Source organism: Oreochromis niloticus, unplaced genomic scaffold, assembly GCF_001858045.2.
Source record: "Oreochromis niloticus isolate F11D_XX unplaced genomic scaffold, O_niloticus_UMD_NMBU tig00001191_pilon, whole genome shotgun sequence".
Lineage (NCBI taxonomy): Eukaryota > Metazoa > Chordata > Actinopteri > Cichliformes > Cichlidae > Oreochromis > Oreochromis niloticus.
This window is the reverse complement of record NW_020327333.1, coordinates 23,400-41,256: the sequence shown is the minus strand read 5'-3', so window position 1 is coordinate 41,256 and position 17,857 is coordinate 23,400. Positions and strand designations below refer to the sequence as shown.

The following is a 17,857-nucleotide window of genomic DNA, read 5'->3' as shown; positions in this document are numbered from 1 at the left end:
AACACACTGACCACCTTGGCAATGGACTATGCATTGGATCGACTATGACACAAAAATCTGTAAGGTGAGACTGACTATATACTTTGATATCTTTGTAAATAATCATATAAAGTATTCATATTAGATTCCTACTTGTTTTTACAGCTTAACAGTAGATATGTTAATGCTAATTCCTTATGATTCACAACAATGCTATCTATTTATAAAGACTTTCTGAGTGTTTAATTTCTCCTAATAGAGAAAACAGCATTTTTTTTTTTTTAAACTTTTGTTTTAAATAAACCGATGGGCATGGTCCAGAGTCTCCTTGGTTGTTTGTGTTTATTAATATTCATTGTTTCAGTTAGTTTCCTGGTAATTTGTTAATTATTTCCAGTGTTTAGGTGTTCTCCGTGCCTCCCTTGTCTTGAGTCAAGTGTCCCTGGTTTGATGTTCATGTTTATTCCTGTTTTACTTTGATAGTCCCATGCCCTGCATCCGTGTAGCTTCCCCCTGGTCTCTTCTCATCTGATTAGTGTCAGCTGTGTTTCATACCTGTCTGCCAACTCCTCGTTTCCCTGTGTGTGTGTGTATATTTAGTGTGTGCTTCCCTCCGTTCTTTGTCGGATCGTCTGCATTTTCTCCTCTGTCATCTGTGTCCCCCCACCCCCCCGAGGTTTTCATGTCTCATGCTCCTTGCTCCAGATTGTAAGGTTTTTGCAACATTTTCCAAGTTTAGCTTTCCAGGTTTAGGTTTTTGAGGAGTTTTAAAGCTTTTAAACGACAGTTAAGCTGCCAAATATCAATCAGCATTAAATTAGTAACAATTTATTAAACTCAGTCTGAAAACATACATATTTTAGAGTAAATTATCAAATGCAGAATAGAATTATTTAGAAATTATCAGTGTAGCTTGTAATTAATATCTTTAACTAGTCAATTAATCTCAATTGCAGTTCTAGGAGGGAACCCTCATCATTGGTGAGAGGTCTGAGTAACATGTGGGCCTACAGGACTGATCCAGTGGTCGAAAACCAGCCAACAAGCCAGCCAACAATGGATGCGGCTGTAGACACCAGATTGAACTCAGGAGAAGATGCAGTGATTGAGCAAAACGCAATACAGCATGATCCAGACAGTGTGTGCCCGTGTTGTGTCAAACTTGACAGCAGTTTTATTACACTTTAGTGTCAATACATACATTTCTTAAACTGAGCAGCTGTTTAAGTGGCCTTACTCTTGAAATGAGAAAAATAATCTTGTTTTTATTCTGGAATTTCAACCGAACCGTTTTCATACCTTGTAACTGGTAAATAAAGCTCAAGATGAGCTGAAATATCCTTTTAAGGAAAAGTTAGACATATTTTCCTAGAATAAGATTTATTTTCTTGTGCAAAACTTGCTTGTTAAGAATATATTTTCTTTTTAGACAAAAAATAAGAAAAAATGTCCATAAACAAGGGTTTTTTTACTTTCTTGAAAATCGTTTTTTGCAGTGTAGAAAGTCAATGGAGAGTTTGTTCAAAATCACCGCTGGATTTCTCTAATGAGAGGCATTTTCGAATCATCATATCTCCCTAATGCAGCAAAGTGAAGACATGAGGCTTGTGCCAATATATCTTCAGACACTCCTGACACTCACAATTCAAGAATTTTTTTCTCATCTATTACCATTTGGCCATGAATTGGGTTTGTTTGAGGGTAGGAAATTTGTCCCTCACTCAGATTTCTTCAGATTTCAAACTCTGGAAATGAGGCACTTTTTTCTCTCGTCATATCTTTTTGATAGATTTCCACAGAGACCTGAAAATTTCCATGACTGTTCACCAAAGCCTGCTGTCACTTACGGTGAAAGAATGATATCTATACTCCAAATAGATTTAGAGTTAGAAAGCGTTGTTTGAGGGCAAGTCAAGGCAGTTTTCGCTTTGCCTCTACTCAGTTATGGTGCATTAGAAGTCAAATATCTTCAATAATTCATATTTTAATGATAAATTGTCAACACTGTAAGATTCCCCCATCTCTTCTGAACAAAACGGTGTACGAATGACTGTTCTAGCCCCTACGGTTAGGAAATTATAGCCATTTGTTTGAGGGGAATCCTGACTATGAAAAATAGACAGCACAAATCTTGTCTCTGTGCTGTGTGTGTGTAAAAACAGGTGCACCTGTTTTGGCGGGAAAAAGTACACAGCCTCTCTGATTGGTGGATTCAAATTTAGCAGCTCCCAGGCTGCTTGACTGACCTAGAAACTTGATTTTCTCTCCCTGTGTGTGTGTGTGTGTGTGTGTGTGTGTGTGTGTGTGTGTGTGACAGAGAGCGAGAGAAAGAGAGGGCGAGAGAGAGTTTTTATGGGAGCATCTTATTGTATGATTTAAATTCAATATATTTAGACTAGTTGACTGAATTTGATCCTGTGTGTCTCTCTGTGCTTGTGTTTTTCCATATGTGTCCATATTTGTGATAGTGGGACTTTTTTCAGCTATTCATTTTGCTTTTCCAATTTTTCTATTTAAGTTATTACTATTGTGCTAAGTCATAGGATTTCTGCTGCTTTTCAGTATTTGTGCTAAATACAGCATTTCTGCTACATCATACTATTTCTGCTATTTTATAAGATTTGTGCCAAATACAGCATTTGTGCTAAATCATACTATTTCTGCTATTTTATAGGATTTGTACTTAATATAATATTTTTGCTTAATTATAGTATTTCTGCCATTTTATAGTATTTGTGCTAAAACATAGTATTTCTACTAAATGCAGTATTTCTGGGTAATCATTGTATTTCTATATATTTCTGCCAGGTCACCAGGGAGTCAGTCCTTTGTAAGGACTGTAATATTCAAATTTACATATCAGGACCTGGACGGCTTCCCAGCCAGCCAATCATATCTGAGGGCTGGCACATTCAAATTTGCATATTGGGGCATTCATGGCTTCTAAGACAACCAATCATATCTGAGGCCTGGCACATTCAAATTTGCATATTGTTGCCTTCATGGCTTCCCAGCCAGCCAATCATATCTGAGGCCTGGCACATTCAAATTTGCATATTGGGACCTTCGTGGCTTCTAAGCCAACCAATCATCTATGTCATATATCTCTAATATTTCATATTTTTATTTTAAATGGTCAACATTTCAAGATTCCCCCATGTCTTCTGAATAAAACGGTGTAAGAATGACTGTTTTAGCCCCTACGGTTAGGAATTTATGGCTGTTGGTTTGAGGGGAATTCTCACTATGAGAAATACACTGGAAAAATCCTGTCTCTGTGCTGCGTGTGTAAAAGCCTGCACTTAGTGCACCTGTTTTGGCGGGAAAAAGTACACAGCCTCTCTGATTGGTGGATTCAAATTGAGAAGCTCACAGCTGTTTGACTGACCTAGAAACATGCTGTTAACAGCGCCTGTTCACTTGCTGCTGCTGCTGCTGTGTGTGTGTGTGTGTGTGTGTGTGTGTGTGTGTGTGTGTGTGTGTGTGTGTAAGAGAGAGAGAGAGAGAAAGAAAGACATACACACAAAGACCCTTTTTAGGGCAGCATCTCATTGTTGGATAAAAATATAATATATTCAGACTGTTTGACTGGCATAGACCCTGTGTGTGTGTCTCTCTCTGTACATTTGTGTATCCATATTTGATTTTCTGTGTATTTGGTGATTTGTGTATCCATATTTGATTTTGTGTATATCTGTTGGCTGTTCTTATTTGTTTTTTTTTCTAAATGTATTTTTATTTTATTTTTTCACAGGTGAACAAAAATTAGTTTTGAGCGAACTTAACCATGTTCCTTTTTATTCAGCTTGTCATTTTACCTTTCCAATATTTTCACTTAAGTTATTACTATTCTGCTCAATCATAGTATCTGTTCTAAATCATTGTTATTGAGCTATATTGTAGGATTTCTGCTAAATCATAGTATTTCTACTATATTATATTTTTCTTTCTAAATATAGCATTTCTGCTATAGAATAGTATTTCTGCTATGTTATAATATTTGTGCTAAACTGGAGTATTTTTGCTAAAACAGTATTTATTCAAAATTTCAACATTAATAGTATATTACAGTGTCTCTGGCAAATCACTGCATTTCTGCTATGTTGTACTGTTTTTCTAAATCATAGTATTTCTGTAATGTTTAAGAATGTTTGGCTAAATATATTCTTTCTGTTATCTTATACTATTTCTCCTAAATTCTGGTATTTTTGAGAAGTTATCGTGTTTCTGGTAAGTTACAATATTTCTGCTAAGTTCTGCTATGCTATTGTATTTCTGCCAAGTATTATGTTTCCTCTAAGATATTACAGTTCTGCTAAGTTACTACATTTTAGCAAAGTTCCTTTGCCTCTGCAAAGTTTTTACAATTTCTGCAACTTTTCAGCTTTTTCAGCTAGTTTCAGCAGACAGCTTCAGCTTTAAAGCATCCACACTGCATTTTCGCAGGAAATGCAAATTTTTCTAGTTGGGAATAAAGTTCCAAACTGAAGCTGGGTTCCTGAAAAATTGTTTAATCCAGTTTATTTTAAACACATTGTTTATTGTGGAGAAGTCAAGAAAGTTTACTCCATCATGTTGATATGAGTTGGTATCTCTTAATAATTATAATAATAATAATAATAATATCTCTTAATATAATGAATTCTATCCTTCCAGATAAAGTTACAAAGAAGTGTCTGTGAAGGTTCTCAGTCATCCAGGTCATCGTAGGCGCGAGCGAAAACGCCCCAAACGCCCCTAATTTGACGCGTGCACATTCGCACCTCAACGCAGGGGCGATTCTAGGATCAGAGCTTTGGGGGTGCTGAGCACCCAGAGAGCTGCCCAGCCAGGCAAGATAAATTTTACACGTCACAATGAGACTTCTTCCCTGTCTCGGTCAGTCCCTGTATCCTTAAATGTCTCCAGTTGTCCCAAGTTCTCTCCGACTCTCTCCTTGGTGCATTTAAACCCCTGTTCCTCCCTGTCCTCATCGTCTGTTGTCTTCGTCTCCGTTATTAGTCATCATAATTTTACCATCTCTGTGCAAGTCTGCAAATTTCTTTCTTAAATCATATGATTCTTAAATTCAACAAGTCTCTCTGTGCCTGGGTCCTCGTCTCAAAACATGACATTACTGTTTTGTACAGTTTAACACAATTTAATCCCCACATTTGAGAAAGAAAGGCAAAACACTTTTTTTGAAAAGTCTGTAACAAAACCATCAAATCTGATAAAGGTTATTTAAATGCTGCAAAAGAAGAATGGATTGGAATAAAAAAAAAAAATACATATCCTAACCTTAATTACTGGGGGAGAATAATGAATGATGCTCATAGTGAGTAAGAAGTAAACTGAGTGCATTTGGACAGAGATTCACTTTTAATGTGTATGTATAATATAATACAGATACATAAAAAACACTCCCAAAACAGAATAAATTATTACAAATAAAAATCTTTACTGCAGATACTAATTTTACTGATTTAATAATACTAATTTTGTGTTGTAAGATTTATGAGTTTCATGCTTTCATAGTGGTACTTGGGAGAGCTTGACATTTTTATCAGGTGGTACACACTGTAAAAAGTTTGAGAAACACTGATTAGTGTATGTGTGCTTTTGGAAAACATTTAAAGCTGCTGTACAGAATCTTTGAAACCAGCTTAAAACACTTTTAGAATATAAAAAGAGCACTCTGCTTCTCTTTACAGCTCCTCACTCCACCAGGGCACCGTTTGGCACTTTCTGATACTGTACTGCGGCAGTCATACAGACAACTGGACGGTCCAAAAGTTGGCCTACGTATTACTGGCGGAGGTTTTAGTAGAGTTGTGGCTGAACCACATAAAAATATATGATTAATTTTAATCTCCCCAATCAATGATAATGTTATGTTGGAATGTTGTTAAAGAGGGTCAAAATTGTTTCAACCCAGTTTGTTTTGCAGATTCTGTATAGCAGCTTTAATATAGGGAGGACACAACTTCCAGATTGTATGGGTAAAATCAGGTTTTGTCTCTTTGTCAGTTTAACAGTTTCTGTTTTGCCTGTCACTGTTCCCTGTCTGTTTTCTTACCTGGTTCTTCCTGACCTTGTACTTTCTCCTCACATTCCCCTCTTTCCTCTCTCCCTCTTTGGACTGACAATCATACACAAATAGATTGTATTCAATTAGATGAAAAATTACATTAATATGAAAAAATACTATTAAGATCACTAACAAAAAGTCCACTCTCAGTCTACTTTCAACCAAAAGGCAAATAACCAAACCACATGAACATCTAATAAAAGATATAAATATTGAAACACTGATCCAACATTATTTTTGATTGACGGATCATTTGATTTTACACTTTTACCTGAATGTGGCTCCTTTTTTTGAAAAAACTTCCTTATATCCCTTATGAACCTGGCTGTCTCTCTGTACACAAACACACACACACACACAACCGGAGTTTTAAGGTTTATGGGCATTCAGTCAGTTAGCTAGTTAGTATCCACTTCAAACAGGACAGTGGTAACAACAGTAGGCTACGGACAATTTTAAGTTTTAGATTTTAAATTGGCTGTATACATTTCAGTGGGAGCAACAGGACGGTCAAATGTCGCTGATTTTACTACAGAGCAGGACCGATTGTAGGGTAGCAAACATCGTCGGAAAACATGTTTTCAACACTGCAGGTTACCTGGGTGTAATGTTTTTCAGCTAAAAAGAAACATGTTATGACTCCTACCTAACTATATAAAGAGTAACTGAAGGTTAAATGCAGCTAATATGTCCTGTTTTAAGCCAGGCACCGCTCTGCTGCGTCTGCTGCCGCTCTGGCAGCAATGGAGCTAGAGCCAGAGTAGGGGAGAGCCGAACTGGAACAAACCATTTTGGGGGGGGGGTGTTATCTATACTTTTGTTGTTAAAATGTTGTCTCAACCAAGTACTGTATGGTTTTTATATTTTTAGCAGTGTGTCACACAGACAGCAAATATTGTCCAAAAAAAGTAAGAAATCTTTGGGGGTGCTTTGATTCATTTTGGGGGTGCTGAAGCATTTTGGGGGTGCTGAAGCATTTTTAGGGGGTGCTGAAGCACCCCCAAAAATGGGCTAAAATCGCCCCTGCCTCAACGCGTGTCCAAGAAAAATCCATCGCGTGTCAAAATTGCATATTTTGACGCGCGTGAACCGGAAATGTGGGAGGGATGTGGGAGGAAGTTGTGCCAGACAGTGGCTGTGTCCGAATTCAGGGGAAGGATGCTCATAAGGACACTACCTACCTACGTCACAAGGTAGTGTCCTTAGACGGACGGGTAGTCAGGAAGTGAGCGGCTTGGACAGCCCCCTTTTTTTCTCCATAGAAACTTTATTGAACAAACAATGAGTATCCAACATAACAGATGGGCTGTGGACAGCCTCCTAGCCTTCAACTCCGCCCTTGTGTGTTTTTCCCGATCGCTAGCGCCACAGCGCGAAAACTTTAAAATGGACCCAGAAATGTCGCTCCGTTGTTTGGACAATTTTATTTCTCTAGGAGCTAGAAAAACCTTATCGTCGTCGCCCGCACGTTTTGTACCTTAGGCTCATCAGAGACAATCATATCCAGGTAAAATAATTTCCTTTAATCTACACGCATTTAGGAATTACTTAGCTATAATTACACAGATAATTGAAATATTTCCGGCGTTGTGCCAAAAAAGTGTTCGCCTGCCAAAACTGATTTCCAATGTTTCCGAGTGTAATATGTGTAATATCTTTATGTATGTTGGTAAATAGACTTCAGTGAACATGGTTTACAAAGGGGTTTTATATATACAATAATTACGTGTTGTTCAAGTATCTTTATAACTCTGGTTATAATGTAGGTACAATTGATATATTTGTTGCGCTGTCTGCTGTCCTCTTGGCCAGATTACTCTTAAAAAATAAATTTCTAATGTCAATAAGATTTTTTTTTTTAACTGGATGAATAAAGGATATATAAAAGTCACTGCCAAACAGGCACGTGCAGAGGGGGGGCGGAAGGGGCTTGAGCACCCGCCCCTTTCCTGATGGGTGCCCAAAGTGCCCTTTTGTTGAGGCAATTTTAAAAAAAATTTTTAATTGTTTTTTTTTAAATGTGTGCGTGCGTGCGGAGTCCTGTCTGTGCCCCTCAACAATAATATTTAACTATTAATCACAATTTGCTAAATAAAAGGATCTGGCTTGCATCAGTCACATGATCACCATTAACCAATGATCGCCCTTGACGGCAGAACGCGCTGGTTACGAGCCGGGAACGAGCTCACAAAGAGCACGCGCATTTTTTGCGGTCCGGAGCTGTAGGAATCTGAAGGCTAGACTGTCCCATTTCACAGCCTCGCACTTCCGGCCTTCTCGGACTTCGAAGGACCCGGTCCATGTAGACCGCGAAAGCCGGGTCCTTCGATGGATGCAGCCGACGTTTTGGGACACAGCTACAACTTACCTCAGACACACAGACTGATGCGACAAAACCAGTAAGTTGGTGTACAGCGTACACTGTAGTGTATAGCACACAGGAGTATTAGCTTATTATGTACACATTGGTAAGCTGTCTTGTGACAACTGACGAACTGAAACAAATGAGCGTGCTGTGTGTGTAACAGCGCGACAAACATTACCTGTCCTTTTATTAACTGCACAACTACTTGTGCAGTTAATAAAAGGACAGGTAATGTTTGTCGCGCTGGTCATAGCTGCTGGCTGACTGGGTAAGGCTGTCATGGATCTGTAGCTCTGTCACCGTTTTAGGGAACATATTTAGTTTTAAAGTAAGTTACAGGGCTTTTCGTGCCTTTCTGGAGGGATTATATTTCACTTAAAACGATCTAATATGCATGTCCACATAATGATAGATTATTATAATGATAATATTTAAAAAAACACATGCTGTATTTTAAAGAACATACATTAAGAAACAGATTATATTAGATTTATATTTTAAATAAGACAAAATGCTGATTTTACAGCAGCAAAATTATTGTATCTCTACAGTTTAAAAATGTAATAAGCTTTCTGCCTGCACAGAGTGGATAGTGAAACAAATGGAATCATCATAAATACATTATTTCATATTTATTACTTTTTATCCCTCATTGCTTTATTATTGTAGCTCTAGTAATAAATAATAAGGGAAGGATTCTGGATCAGCACCATGATGGAAACTTGTGCCCACAGTATATGCAGTATTCTGAAGAAGGTCTAAAATGTCACTGTGTGCGTGCATGTGTGTGTTTTATGTATATGGATTTTTTAAATTATTACTCATGATATAACATTGTCCAGACATGGCTGGTAAGGACATGAGGGGGAAACAGTAGCAGCTGTGTGAGGTTACTAAAGGCAGTGAATCCCTCAGCAGCTTGATTACAAAGAGCACAGGTAACATTAACACATGTACCAGTTGTTGGAGAAGTATTCCAGTATAAAAATAATAATAAGCACAACTGGAATGTTTTGCTTCTATAACATTTTTCTGTCATCATTTTATTATAGATTAAGTGTAAGAGTTGTTAAGTGTGGATAATTAAATAATAGTTTATTGCAATAGCAAGTTGTGCCTTGTTCTCAGATGGACAGCAAGTGGAGAGTGATAGATGAGATGAGGAAATAGAAGGAAGAAGAGAGGCAAAGAGTGATTCACAGGCAGAGCCTTGTTTGTTTCTCAGTTTTTTGTTGCCTTATGGTTCCAAGCGCTGTCACCAATCTTTGCATTTTGTTATTATCTCATAACACTTGTTTAATCAGCTGCCATCTCTCCTATGGACTTTTTAATGTCTACAGTCTCAGATTAACACAGCCCTGCCCTCCAGTACTATCAGCAGCAGGAGCAGCAGCAATACAGGCTACGTTTGCTTTGCCTCACAACAGTGATATAGTATGATGCGATCCCATATTAGATTCTTGATGAATGTGTGTTGTTGTTGTTATTCAGCCTGGTTCAATGTGCCCCTTTTTAGCTTTGAGCACTTGCCCCTTTAAACGTCTCTGCACGGCCCTGGTTGTGAGGCAAAGCAAACGTAGCCTGTATTGCTGCTGCTCCTGCTGCTGATAGTACTGGAGGGCAGGGCTGTGTTAATCTGAGACTGTAGACATTAAAAAGTCCATAGGAGAGATGGCAGCTGATTAAACAAGTGTTATGAGATAATAACAAAATGCAAAGATTGGTGACAGCGCTTGGAACCATAAGGCAACAAAAAACTGAGAAACAAACAAGGCTCTGCCTGTGAATCACTCTTTGCCTCTCTTCTTCCTTCTATTTCCTCATCTCATCTATCACTCTCCACTTGCTGTCCATCTGAGAACAAGGCACAACTTGCTATTGCAATAAACTATTATTTAATTATCCACACTTAACAACTCTTACACTTAATCTATAATAAAATGATGACAGAAAAATGTTATAGAAGCAAAACATTCCAGTTGTGCTTATTATTATTTTTATACTGGAATACTTCTCCAACAACTGGTACATGTGTTAATGTTACCTGTGCTCTTTGTAATCAAGCTGCTGAGGGATTCACTGCCTTTAGTAACCTCACACAGCTGCTACTGTTTCCCCCTCATGTCCTTACCAGCCATGTCTGGACAATGTTATATCATGAGTAATAATTTAAAAAATCCATATACATAAAACACACACATGCACGCACACAGTGACATTTTAGACCTTCTTCAGAATACTGCATATACTGTGGGCACAAGTTTCCATCATGGTGCTGATCCAGAATCCTTCCCTTATTATTTATTACTAGAGCTACAATAATAAAGCAATGAGGGATAAAAAGTAATAAATATGAAATAATGTATTTATGATGATTCCATTTGTTTCACTATCCACTCTGTGCAGGCAGAAAGCTTATTACATTTTTAAACTGTAGAGATACAATAATTTTGCTGCTGTAAAATCAGCATTTTGTCTTATTTAAAATATAAATCTAATATAATCTGTTTCTTAATGTATGTTCTTTAAAATACAGCATGTGTTTTTTAAATATTATCATTATAATAATCTATCATTATGTGGACATGCATATTAGATCGTTTTAAGTGAAATATAATCCCTCCAGAAAGGCACGAAAAGCCCTGTAACTTACTTTAAAACTAAATATGTTCCCTAAAACGGTGACAGAGCTACAGATCCATGACAGCCTTACCCAGTCAGCCAGCAGCTATGACCAGCACTACTTGTGCAGTTAATAAAAGGACAGGTAATGTTTGTCGCGCTGTTACACACACAGCACGCTCATTTGTTTCAGTTCGTCAGTTGTCACAAGACAGCTTACCAACGTGTACATAATAAGCTAATACTCCTGTGTGCTATACACTACAGTGTACGCTGTACACCAACTTACTGGTTTTGTCGCATCAGTCTGTGTGTCTGAGGTAAGTTGTAGCTGTGTCCCAAAACGTCGGCTGCATCCATCGAAGGACCCGGCTTTCGCGGTCTACATGGGCCGGGTCCTTCGAAGTCCGAGAAGGCCGGAAGTGCGAGGCTGTGAAATGGGACAGTCTAGCCTTCAGATTCCTACAGCTCCGGACCGCAAAAAATGCGCGTGCTCTTTGTGAGCTCGTTCCCGGCTCGTAACCAGCGCGTTCTGCCGTCAAGGGCGATCATTGGTTAATGGTGATCATGTGACTGATGCAAGCCAGATCCTTTTATTTAGCAAATTGTGATTAATAGTTAAATATTATTGTTGAGGGGCACAGACAGGACTCCGCACGCACGCACACATTTAAAAAAAAACAATTAAATTTTTTTTTAAAAATTGCCTCAACAAAAGGGCACTTTGGGCACCCATCAGGAAAGGGGCGGGTGCTCAAGCCCCTTCCGCCCCCCCCTCTGCACGTGCCTGCTCACAACAGTGATATAGTATGATGCAATCCCATATTAGATTCTTGATGAATGTGTGTTGTTGTTGTTATTCAGCCTGGTTCAATGTGCCCCTTTTTAGCTTTGAGCACTTGCCCCTTTAAACGTCTCTGCACGGCCCTGTTTGTGAAGGACTGCTAGAAAAGTTTAAAATAACTAATTGTCTGTCCTGAATCAGTGTTATTAGGCAATGTTCAAATAATTCTATCATTCAAGTGTTTTCAGAGTGGGAGAAAGTACTCAGGGCCTTCAAGTTAAACACTATGAAAGGCAGTAACAAGTTTAATATTCAGAAACCTGAAGTATGTATCAGCAGCAGAATGGGCCTAAAAATAAATGTCCATGTTTGTTTCAGTTAAATGAAGCTTTGAGTGTTTTGGATTAGTAGCACTGCTGTGTTTTTTGTATCATATTGCTGTAATTGTTTATATGCTTTATGTATTTTGAGGTAAGTTGATCTATAGTGTTACATCATATTCTGTAAGGATGTTATTCGTTTGTATACTTTCTGCCCAGTTTGACCCATTTAGCAGAAGTCAGCCTGTTTAAGGCTCTGATATCTATTCTGTATGACTTAAAGCAGTTATGACATGGTATGATTTTCTCACCCAATAAAGGAATATTTAATATATCAGTCTAATCTTCATTTTAGCAGAAACAGTTATCACAGCTCATAAATTGAATTTTTTCACATTGAGCCAAATTTAATGATGTCAACATATTAAAAGAACAATATTTGTCTCTTATAATACATCTATATATACACTGAAACTGATACTTGTCTTCGAGCGAAGATTTAAGGTGATAGGAAATATAAATAAGTGGAACTTGAATCTTTACTGAAGCTCAGTATTTGACACAGAGTTCAAGTTCACTGCTGTAATAACTAATAATGATTACTATAATACTAACTTTAATATTGTCCATATTATATTTACATTACCAAAGTGGGATGACTTTATTCTCATGAACAACATTAGCTAATTGTTATTTACTAGCTAATCTTAAAATGACTGTTCAGTACAGAAATTAAATGAGCCAATGTAAAAACAATCATGTTTTTACAGTCTCAGCCTCAGATACGTATCAAATCAAATAAAGCTAATAAACAAACAAACAAAAGAACAAAACAAATTTCTCCTTCATTTCTGTCAAACAATGCTGTATGAACCGTTTCTCGCGGTTTGTGTCGTGGTTGCTAGGCAGCTTGAACAGGGCGACGAAGGCCAGACTGTCCCATTTCACAGGCCTCGACCGTCTCACAGTTCTGTTTAATCAGTTTTCTTTTTGACGTTTATTAAGCTGTGTAAAAATCCCGGAGGAACCCACCCGATGGATTAATAAAGCTTTATTTAATCTAATCTAAGATAATAACTTTGATCTCAGCCCAATTAAACAGAAGTGTGAGACGGTCGAGAATTTACGCCAGTGTCCTGTTATATTTTAGATAGCAAGGAGCACACGGCTGAGTTTATTAAACACCACCGAGACAGCGGTGACGCAACTCTGAAGGCTAGACTGTCCCATTTCACAGCCCCGCACTTCTCGCCTTCTCGGTCTTCGAAGGACCCGGCCCACATAGACCGCGAAGGCCGGGTCCTCCAGAGGATGCAGCCTACGTTCTGTTTAATCAGTTTTCTGTTTGACATTTATTGAGCTGTGTGAAAATCCCGGAGGAACCCACCCGATGGATTAATAAAGTTTTATTTAATCTAATAATCTAATAACTTTGATCTCAGCCAAACCGATTTATTCCGGAACAAATAAAACACCTAAAAAAGCCAAACAATTACATTTTTAAGTTATCCGAGTGACTTATATATCATGTTTAACCTGAGTAGCGAAAGACAGTTTTCAGATGAAACACCAGCTTCATCTGAAAACAATGAAGCCGGTGTTCTGTCAGAGTCAGAGTGACCATTGAAACCCCCGGCTAGCTATCGAGCGGGTGGGTAACAGACGTCTCCGAAAACGTCGGCGCACTTTTGCAAATATGCGATAGCTGTGTCCCAAAACGTCGGCTGCATCCTCCGGAGGCCGCATTTGAAGGCTGATTACGTCACAGCCAGGCGACAAAGGCTGTCCCAATTCGTCGACTCCTTCAAATGCGGCCGACAAATGCGTCCTTCATTTCCCCGAATTTGAAGGATGGGTCGGGTGTGTCCTTCGTGGCCCACCATATCCCAGAATTCATAGCGCGGCCCAGCCAAATTTCAGCTGCCAACAATGGCGGCCGCTACTAAGTTTTAAAATTACTCTTATTAATCTTTCTGGGTCACAAAATAAACTTTTAACATATTTTCAGGCGAGAATGAACTTGAAATAAACTTGAAATATCTGCTTGGTTTATCAAGACATCGCATATTTGCAAAAGTGTGCCGACGTTTTCGGAGACGTCTGTTACCCACCCGCTCGATAGCAAGCCGGGGGGTTCAATGGTCACACAGCCGGCGAGAGCAGCGGACTCCCGGCTTCATCGTTTTCAGACCCCCGCTTTTTCGCTACTCAGGTTAAACATGATATATAAGTCACTCTGATAACTTAAAAATGGAATTGTTTTCCTTTTTCGGTGTTTTATTTGTTCCGGAGTAAACCGGTTTGGCTGAGATCAAAGTTATTAGATTATTAGATTATTAATCCATCGGGTAGGTTCAACGATATCCATTATTTCACCAAGGGGGAGAAAGCGGTAAGGGCAGGGAGAAGTGGTAAGGGCGGGAACAGCTGGTGACGCAAATGTGAAGGCTAGACCGTCCCATTTCACAAGCCTCGCACTTCCGGCCTTCTCAGTCTTCGAAGGACCCGGCCCACGTAGACCGCGAAGGCCGGGTCCTCCGAAGGATGCAGCCGACGTTTTGGGACACAGCTGATGTCTTGATAAACCAAGAAGATATTTAAAGTTTACACAGCTACTTTCTCGCCTGAAAATATGTTAAAAGTTTATTTTGTGACCCAGAAAGATTAAAAAGAGTCATTTTAAAAGTTAGTAGCGGCCGCCATTGTTGGAAACTGAAATTGGCTGGACCGCGCTATGAATTCTGGGATATGGTGGGCCACGAAGGACACACCCGACCCATCCTTTAAGTTCGGGGAAATGAAGGACGCATTTGTCGGCCGCATTTGAAGGAGTCGACGAATTGGGACAGCCTTCGTCGCCTGGCTGTGACGTAATCGGCCTTCAAATGCAGCCTCCGAAGGATGCAGCCGACGTCTTGGGCCACAGCTATAGTTACTTGAGCATTTCTTCTTCGATAGAACCAGCAAGGAGGAGAAGATTTTCCCCTGTCTGGCAACATTTTTTTTTTTTTATCTCATCTCTCCTAATAAGGTATGCACACAGTAATAAATATCACAAATGATAAGTACCAAAATATAAATAAACAACACCACAGATCCTATAATCTGATTTCTGTCTTTTGGTATATTGAAAAGTGAAGCGCCACACACTAGTTTGTGTCATTATCCAGATGTACATACGCATGATTGCACAGTTACACAATCATACCAAAACTCTGCCCTGATAGTTTCCATTTTCTCTTTCGTATCAGACATACTGAGACAATATTTGGGATAAATAACCATGAGAACAATTTATTTATTCCGTTTAGAGGTTTACACATCACATTATTATAATCATTGAGCCTGTTTCACTTGAGTCTCCCAGTTGATGGCGCAGTAGAGCAAATGAATCATCACAATGCTTCAAACCACGAGTCGACCAGTTGGATGGAAAGCTTCAGTTCATCACGAGGCTTCATCTCACCATCACTACTAAACAGTTTCAAAAGCTTTATTAGGGCCTTGAATCCCTACCACTTCTGTGTCCTAACCGCAAGCACCCAGCGAGAGTTCTTTTTCTTCCAATTTTATTGGCGGTTAGGAAAAAACTGAATGGAACACTACCGCCACCAACTGGTGTACTCCACACCAGTTGGTGGCGGTAGTGTTCCATTCAGTTTTTTGACTGAAACATCGCTCAAAAAACAAACAAACATAAAACCACCCTAAAATCCTCCCTTTAAAAAAACTGGAATAAGGCCTGATAACTTTTACCTCTAGAATCGAGTGTTCCTCTTCTCCTTTTTGTTAGTATTTATTGGCAGTTAGCATACAGCAAAACATTTACTGCCACCAATTGGTATTGAGTGAGAACTGAAATGTCACTCAAAAAAAAAAAAAAATCTCAAATCCTACTAAACAAAGTAGTCTGTTTGTTTTGGACAGTTAAAAAATAAATCAATAAGACCCAATTTTATTATCATGTAACTAAGGTTTGGGATCAGTTGCCTCCCATTCTTCTGCTTCTTGTTCTTCTTCCTCTCTTTTTATGGCTGTTGGAAAAATGACTTTCAGGTGCATTACAGACACCTTCTAGATTGGAGTACAGATTAGCATGTACCCTACTACCATCATATTTGTGCGAATGCTGAGGCATTCACTCTATTGAGTTCCTATTTTATTCTTCATTATTCTGGGTGTTTCTGTACAGTTTTTGCTGTGAGGCTTTTTTTTTTTTTTTTTAGAGAAGTACAGTACACTGGTGCAGTGGGTTGCCAGGAATATCCATGATGGATGGCGATTGTTTTCAGTTACTTCCTCTCCACCACAGTTTCAGAAGTGCAGTCTAAGACAGAGCTAGCTGTCCTGATCAGTCTTTCCAGTGTTTGTCTCACCAGCTCCAATCCAGCTCCCCTAGAAGACCACAGCAAAGAGCACTGCACTCACCTCAACTGACAGAACATCTCCAACTTTTTGGTGCACACACAAGCTTCCTTAACAAAAACAGCCTGCCCATCCGCTTTTTGTATACAGTCTCAGTTTTGATCTTCCAATTCAGTCGGTTGTGTATATGGGTGCCCAGATATTTGTACTCCTCCACCACATCACATCGCATTGCATCACAATGTTTATCCTCAATTCTATACTATACATGGATAAATATTTTTGTCTGTCTCTTTTATAAAAATTAAACCTATCTTTATGAAGATGCATACAAATGGGTTAGGGTTATGGTGGACAACCATTAGCTCCATTGATATGGGCCCATAGGGCATATGTGTAAACATTTGCATATATTTTAGTAAAGCGTTTACTATTTAAAAGATGTTAGGAAGGAAATATTAGCTTCTGCGATAGATTCACAGAAAATATCCTGATTAGTTTCAATGCATCTAAAGAAATAAGTGGGAATTCCAGTGCTTTGTTTATAATAATAATAATGGATTGCATTTATATAGCGCTTTTCGAGACCCTCAAAGCGCTTTACAATTCCACTATTCATTCACTCTCATATTCACACACTGGTGGAGGCAAGCTACAGTTGTAGCCACAGCTGCCCTGGGGCAGACTGACAGAAGCGAGGCTGCCATATCGCGCCATCGGCCCCTCTGGCCATCACCCGTAGGCGGTAGGTGAAGTGTCTTGCCCAAGGACACAACGACTGAGACTGTCCAAGCTGGGGCTCGCACCGGCAACCTTCTGATTACGAGACGAACTGCCAACTCTTGAGCCACGATCACCCTGTATAAACTGTATGATACTAATACTGACACAGGGTCAATGTAAAATAAAATCCTAGATGTCTGAACAAAGTCTGTCTCCTTTAATCATGCATGAGAAACCTCAGGATGCAGGATTATTGGCACTCTTTCCTCCTGGCACAACTGTTACACCTGAGAGTAAGTTAGAAACTTACTGTCATGTTTATGGAAAACAATACTGTAAGTGATCAGTGATTTAGATTAACAATAAACATTTGCAGTCCTCAACTTTAAATGCTACCTGTCTGTCTGTGTGTCCTTGTGGAACCATTTATAATCAAGTGTGAATCAGATTGCATCAGCTGAATCAGCTATTCGTAAATATCAGTGTTTTTTATTCAGGTGTGGGAAAAATACTCCCACACTCCAGGACCATTAAAATGAAGGTGGTGAGGAGACGTACTAGATTCTAATTCTTGACCGAAGGTACCATACTATCTGGTTAGGCCACATTAGCCTTTTGTTAGGGCTGTT

General features: G+C 38.9%; 1 protein-coding gene across 1 annotated transcript in view; it reads left to right on the top strand.

Annotated features, from left to right (window-relative positions):
• Positions 1-8,255: 8,255 nt before the first annotated feature.
• LOC102081091 (uncharacterized) overlaps positions 8,256-17,857 on the top strand; it is a 28,716-nt gene continuing 19,114 nt past the window's right edge. Inside the window, exon 1 of the mRNA XM_025904373.1 lies at positions 8,256-8,448. Coding sequence (XP_025760158.1) covers positions 8,378-8,448 — 71 coding nt within the window. The 5' untranslated portion in view covers positions 8,256-8,377. The remainder of the gene's footprint in view (positions 8,449-17,857) is intronic.